A 6475-nucleotide genomic window follows, 5' to 3' on the forward strand; every position below is an offset into this window, starting at 1 on the left:
GGGAGCCAGATCTCGTTACAGATGGTTGTGAGCCACCATGTGGTTGCTGGGATTTGAACTCTGCACCTTTGGAAGAGCAGTTGGGTGCTCTTACCCGCTGAGCCATCTCACCAGCCCTCAGTTTGACTTCTATTCTTGCTCAACTCATTGGGGTTCATTTAGCAGAGCAATAGATTTGCAAGGTAATAGGAGTTGAGGACACTTCGGTGCCGTGACTGTTCGCTGTCTGGCAGAGGGCTAGAGGCTTCTGCTGATAATGGCATAAGTTTTGAGACCATTTCGGAAAGACTGAAGGGTGTGTTTAATAAGCAGGGCATTTTAAATACAGTTTTTTCTACCTGTTTTCTTAACCTCTGCAAAGAGGGAACTCTGGCCTGCGTGTGTGGGTGTGTGCATGCGTGTTCATGTGCTTAACCCTGGCCCCCTGTTCGTGAGTTCTATCCCACAAAGTTATTTCCCCAGCACGTTTTAGTTTCATGAAAAATTATACTTGTTCAAAGGCATACAAACAAATTTACTCTAAACACCCTGGTGCATGTGAGTGAAGATGCCATTGTGTTTCCTGCACAGGAACCTCCTCAGCTGTGTACAAGAAATTCACAGCAGGCTGACGGGGCCCCCTGTCTATCCTGTGGCCTTCCCACCTCAGGACAGTGTGCAGCAGTGGACAGAGCGACTGCAGCACCTGGCCATGCAGAGCCAGATCCTCCTGGAGCAGTTCTCCTGGCTCTTCCAGTGTTGTCCTAGTGCAGAGCCAACTGAAGGCCACAGAGATGCTCCAGTTCAGGAACACCCTTCTGCCTCTCATCTGGAACACATTGATTGTAAAGAGCCAATAGCTGGGGTCATTTCCTCTGATCTGAACTACCCATCCCCGGTAGCTACAAGTCAGCTGCCGTCTGCTTGCCGGATGAGGAGACAAGATCAGCTTTGGCAACAATCAACTGCAGGGTTGACAGAGATGCTGAAAACTATTAAAACTATGAAAGCTGGTGTTGACAAAATTAGGCAGCAGTCTTGTGAGACACTCTTTCATACATGGTAAGTGTGTCTGTCTTGACCATTTCTCGCTTGTACAGACTTCCGTCTTATGCTAGAATCATGAAAAGAATAGTGCTTGATCCTGTCACTCTGCAAACCCATATGGTGCTTTGATATATATCTAACTGTAAACTTTGAGACATAGCATGTTTGCTGCTGTTAGAGGGAGAGGGGAGTAAGTGTGGCTTTCAACATTATGATATTTCTGTTGTTGCAGGGAAGATTTTGAAGTTTGCTCTTCTGGGCTGAATTGCCTGTCCCAAGTGTCAGCTCGTTTGCAAGGCCTAGCGTCCTTGTTCATTCTTCCAGGGATAGAGGTTGAACAAAGAGATTCACAAATGGCCTTAGTTGAAAGCCTGGACTATCTAAGAGGAGAAGTCGGCAAAGCCATCGATGACTTCACTGCCTGGAAAGACCGTCTGTTCGTTGCACACAAGCAAGGAGGTGAGAACTTAGAAGGAAGGTGATGGGTATCAAGTGCAGATCTGTCCTGTTGAGGGTTTGTGCCTTCCTTGGAGGAGTGGAGGCTCACTTGTCCATTGCAGTTTTCCTTGAACTCAAATGCCTGAGGCCAGTATGTGAAATACACCGGGTGTTTGTACACTCCACCATAACTATTGTTGCTTTTTTTAAAAACAAAACAAAACAAAATTTTTTTTTTTTTTTGGAAACGGTGATTTAAAATGATAAACTCTTAGGTTTATACAGACAAGGAAGCTGCTGGTTTTGTCTTTGGATCCAGCACAGATTAACATAGTGGATAGCAAATAATAAAACACTTTCCTCAAACAGCCATTTGAAAAGTAACACATGGTTCCAGAGACATTACAGGGAGAGAATGCTGGGCTTTGCTATGTACCATGTTGTTTACTAGGAAACCAGATGGTGGAAGAAAGCTTTGTTGAAGACTTTTCAGAGCAAGTAGAAACTGCCATCCGGGCCATTCTCTGCACCATCCAGAACGTGGCAAAAAGAAACAATAAGAAAGCAGAAGACAGTGCTGCTGACAAGAGACTGCAAGGAGAGGATGGTATGTCTGCAAGTTGTGTAAAAATAACCTCACTTGTTCTCACTTTTATAATTAACAGTTAGGCTAACTAAAGACAGATGTTAGATATAGGTGGCATGAGGAGAGATCTGAAGAAGTTAGTTTTGCTGCTTGTGTGTTTAGAGGGAAAAGAAGAAGAGGCAAGTTTTAAGAGCCTGCAGCCAGGACATCTAACAAAACTCTTAGAGGATGACTTCTGGGCCAGTGTGAGCACTTTACACGTCCAGAAAATCATTTCTTCTGTCTCCGAGCTGTTGGAGAGGCTCAAGTCGTGCAGTGAGGACGGCAACACCACCAAGCACAAGGTAACCAGGGGTTTTCGGCAGAGTGAGTGCTGTTCAGAGTACCCTTCACCTTACTCCCCAGCAGACCATCCAGAGTACCCACTGTGTTGGGCTCAGTTCGCATCCCCATTACATGCTCCTGGGTGTCAGCTCTATCAGTAAGAAGTGGTAGTCACAGTGACTAGCCCAGAGAAGCGGCTCATTTTATTTCATTGCATCTAGTCCCAACTTTGGTATATTGGTAGAATTTATTTATAAATAGTTCTTTTTTAAAAAATGGTGGGCTGAAGAGATAGCTAAGTGGTTAAGAGTATACAGCTCTTTTACAGCACATGAGTTTGATTCCCAGTATCTATGTTAGGAGGTAGTAATAGTGCAGGGTATCCTGGTTCAGACTTGGGAGCCTGAAGCAAGAGAATGACCATTAGTCTAAGGCCAACCAGAGCTCCTTGGTGAGTTTGAGGACAACCTGAGCTACACAGTAACATACTGACTCAGGAGAGGTGGTGGTGGTGATAGCGGTAGTGGTAGTGGATCTAGTTCTAAGCATCTCATCTCTCCAAAGGGAGTGCCTCTCCACAGTGATTGGGCATTTGTTTGTCTCAGGTCTTCAGCCAGTGCTGTGGCTTGCTAGTGCGCCTGATACCCATCCTGTGTGGCTTCTCAGACCTTACCCTCTTCTTCCTGACCATATCGCTGGCAACTCACCGGAGCACCGCGAAGCTGCTCTGTGTGCTTGCCCAGACCTTCACAGAGCTCGCCCAGAAGGTAAGGACTGTCAGTGTGGAATGCCATGGAACAACACACAGACATTTCACATCTTTCAGGGCTTGCTGGGCTTTTATGATAGACTCAGAAATAGCAGGAGGTGGATTCCTATTCTGTTTTCTACTTCATTTATATTGTACTTAGTTGAAAAATCTCATAATACTAAGGAAGAAATCAAAGAAAACCTTTTAAAGTCATGTGATGGTGTTGCTCATAAAACTATCAGAAGTAGCTGGGCGATGGTCTTCTGGAGATCAATTCCCAGCAACCACAAGGTAACTCACAACCATCTGTAATGGGTTCCGATGCCCAATTCTAATGTGAATAAAGATGGCTACAGTGAATTCACATCCATAAAATAAGCAAATAAATTTTTTTTTTTTTTAAGCACAAAGTTCCTAGGAAGGGGCTTTATTATAGCATAGTCACGGTGTTGTTCTTGGGCCTCTCCCGATAATTGGTAGCTTCAGTTTTTAGTACATTTTTATCCTTGGACTGACGGATAGCATGTTGTTTTTTTGTTTTTGTTTTTTGGTTTTTGGTTTTTTGAGACAGGGTTTCTCTGTGTAGCCCTGACTGTCCTGGAACTCACTCTGTAGACCAGGCTGGCCTCGAACTCAGAAATCCACCTGCCTCTGCCTCCCAAGTGCTGGGATAAAGGCGTGCACCACCATGTTTTCTGTTAAATACAATTTCTTATTAAGAGCCATTACTTTTAGTGTTTGTTTTCAAGCTTCTTTCCAGAGGAATCAGTTTTGTTTCTTGTGACTGTGACTGGGCCTGTCTCTGTTCATAGGTGTGCTCTGGCCTCTCCTCCGTGGATGGGTTCTATTCAGTAGCTTGCTGCTAAGTAACCATTCTACCTATCCTGATGCTATATTTCATTCTGGTTTTTGTCTTGGCATAACTGTGTGCTAGAGGTGTCTATAAAGTTAGAAACTGCATGATCCCTGCCAGTTCTGAGAAGGGAAAGAATGTCAAAAATCTGCTACATTTCCAGCCAAATTACAACATTTGCTAACTCTTTCCCCCAAGGGGTTTTGTTTACCTAAAGAATTGATGGAAGATTCTGCAGGAGAAGGAGCAACGCAGTTCCATGACTATGAGGGAGGTGGGATCGGAGATGGTGAGGGCATGAAGGATGTGAGTGACCGGATAGAAAATGAGGAACAGGTACGTTCGCACAGCTTGTATAAGCTGACTCTCTTGAGTGTTTATCAAACTTCTTAGTAGGCCAACAGCAACATACTGATCTGTGTAGGTCTTTAGATTAAAATCTAATACCACAGGACCTTTGCAACTCAGCCATTTGTTATGATAATAGTCTTGGAAAGATTGAGCTTTCCAGTTTAATTTTAAATGGGGATTTGCTGATGATTTCTGAAGAGTATTTTGGGGCCTATGATAATTGGTTTGATTTTGTTTTGTTTAAGTTTACATTATTTTGTGCAGGAATGGGATAAGAAGTCAGGGGACAAGTTGTGGAGTGGTATTTTTTTGTGTGTGTGTCTGTGTACGTGTCTCCAAACAAACAAACAAACAAAAAAACAAACAAAAAGTTAATACCAATCGAAGTTTATTTTTCTTGGAAGGGAAAAATAGAATTTTTTTTAAAATGATGCTGGTGTTTGTGTGATAACTTTATGCTTTTTATTGTTATTTCAAATTTTCTGTATTTCTCTAATATACACAGTCATAGAATATTTCTCTAAATTAAAATAATTTAAGATTTATGGGAAAATAGAAAAGTACAGTCCATTGCAAACATGAAGTAGATAAAATATTACTAAGATTCACTAAATGTGGATAGTTTTGAAGATTTTTTTTTTCTTCATATATATGGAAGTTTTGTCTCGTGTATGTCTGTGCACAGTGCCCTCAGTTGTAAGCTATGATTTTAGGACTGGCGATCAAACCCAGGTTCTCGAGGAAGTAGCCAGTTCTCCTTACCTGTTAAGCCATCTCTCTCCCCAAGTGCATTGTTGTTCTAAGTATCAAAGTGACAAAAAACAAAGGGAAAAGATTGAGATAGTAAGACTGGAGTGGGGGGGAGTGCTGAGTCAGCATGCTCGGAGGCAGCTCAGTCCACCTCAAATTAGAAGTCGTCCTGAGTTCTGTGATAACAAGTGCATACTGCCACACCTTGTTGGATTTTTGTTTTGTTGGTTGGTTTTGTTTTCTTTTTGCAACAAAGTTTCTCTATTGTAGCCTTGGCTAGACTGGAATTCTTGCTGTATAGACCAGGCTAGCTTAACTCAGTACAGTTCCCCCTGTAACTGTCTTGGAAAGTGCTGTGATTAAAGACTTACGTCATCACTCCTGGCAAGAACTCTATGTTCTTTACACATAGCTCGAAATGCGGATTGGAGGTTTGGTTGGTTGGTTTATGATGGTGGTAGTGTTTTTACAATTCTCGTGAAGAAAGCCAAATAAAATTCTATATTTTCTGATCAGAAAATCAATAAAATAAATTTACTCCGGAAATGTGAAGCAAGCCTTCATAAATTACTGCATGTGGTCATCTTACAGAACTGAAGCATAGATGAAGCAGTGTTCACCTGTGCTCTTACATTTTTTTCCCAAAGGTAGAAGATACATTTCAGAAGGGTCAAGAGAAGGACGAGGAGGACCTTGACTCAAAACCTGATACTAAAGGCGAGGATAACGCCATCGAGATGTCAGAAGACTTTGATGGGAAAATGCATGATGGCGAGCTTGAACAAGGTCCGACATTGTCATCTTATTCTGCTTTCTAGATACTAAATGTTGTACAGAAACTTGTAGGACCTCAGTAAGGAGCTGTTATGTTATGTGCACCAAGCTGCTTGCTCACAGAGCAGCCTTCGTGTGTGCTATGACTAGCCCTTCTAGGGCAGTGATTTATGAGTTCAGTGGTTCTCCTTTGAGTGAGCCACAGCCTTGATTTTGTTGGATGAAGTGGCTCAGTGGTCTGCATAGAAATCTAAAAGATGACCACTGACAGCTTGGCTCTGTTTGTTTGTAGAGGTTTTTTTTTTTTTTTAATTGTTGGCTTATTATTTTATTTTTTTATGATTTTTTTCCTTAATTGCAAAACTATCATGGAGCTGGGGAAGCTGTGAGTAGAGTACCTGCCATAGAAGCAGGGAGACCTGGGTTCAGATGAGCCTCAAGAACCCCAGCTGTCCTAGCCACACACTCCAGAAGCTGCCAGGCCAACTAGACTTGTGCAGTACAAAAAATAGACCCTGCCTCGGGAAGGGAAAAACAAAAACTGACACCTGTGGTTTCCTGACCACACCTATATTCATAAACATGCACACATACACACACAAGTAATAAAAAAAAAAAAAAA

At 42.5% G+C, this 6475-nt stretch overlaps 1 protein-coding gene across 1 annotated transcript in view; it reads left to right on the forward strand.

Annotated features, from left to right (window-relative positions):
• The window catches only part of Mdn1 (midasin AAA ATPase 1), a 120544-nt gene that overhangs the window by 95312 nt on the left and 18757 nt on the right, over nucleotides 1-6475 (forward strand). Inside the window, exons 78-84 of the mRNA XM_029533259.1 lie at nucleotides 548-1041; nucleotides 1259-1485; nucleotides 1916-2071; nucleotides 2213-2394; nucleotides 2980-3141; nucleotides 4177-4314; nucleotides 5727-5865. Coding sequence (XP_029389119.1) covers nucleotides 548-1041; nucleotides 1259-1485; nucleotides 1916-2071; nucleotides 2213-2394; nucleotides 2980-3141; nucleotides 4177-4314; nucleotides 5727-5865 — 1498 coding nt within the window. The remainder of the gene's footprint in view (nucleotides 1-547; nucleotides 1042-1258; nucleotides 1486-1915; nucleotides 2072-2212; nucleotides 2395-2979; nucleotides 3142-4176; nucleotides 4315-5726; nucleotides 5866-6475) is intronic.

This window comes from Mus pahari, chromosome 22 (genome assembly GCF_900095145.1).
Source record: "Mus pahari chromosome 22, PAHARI_EIJ_v1.1, whole genome shotgun sequence".
NCBI classification, from domain to species: Eukaryota; Metazoa; Chordata; class Mammalia; order Rodentia; family Muridae; genus Mus; species Mus pahari.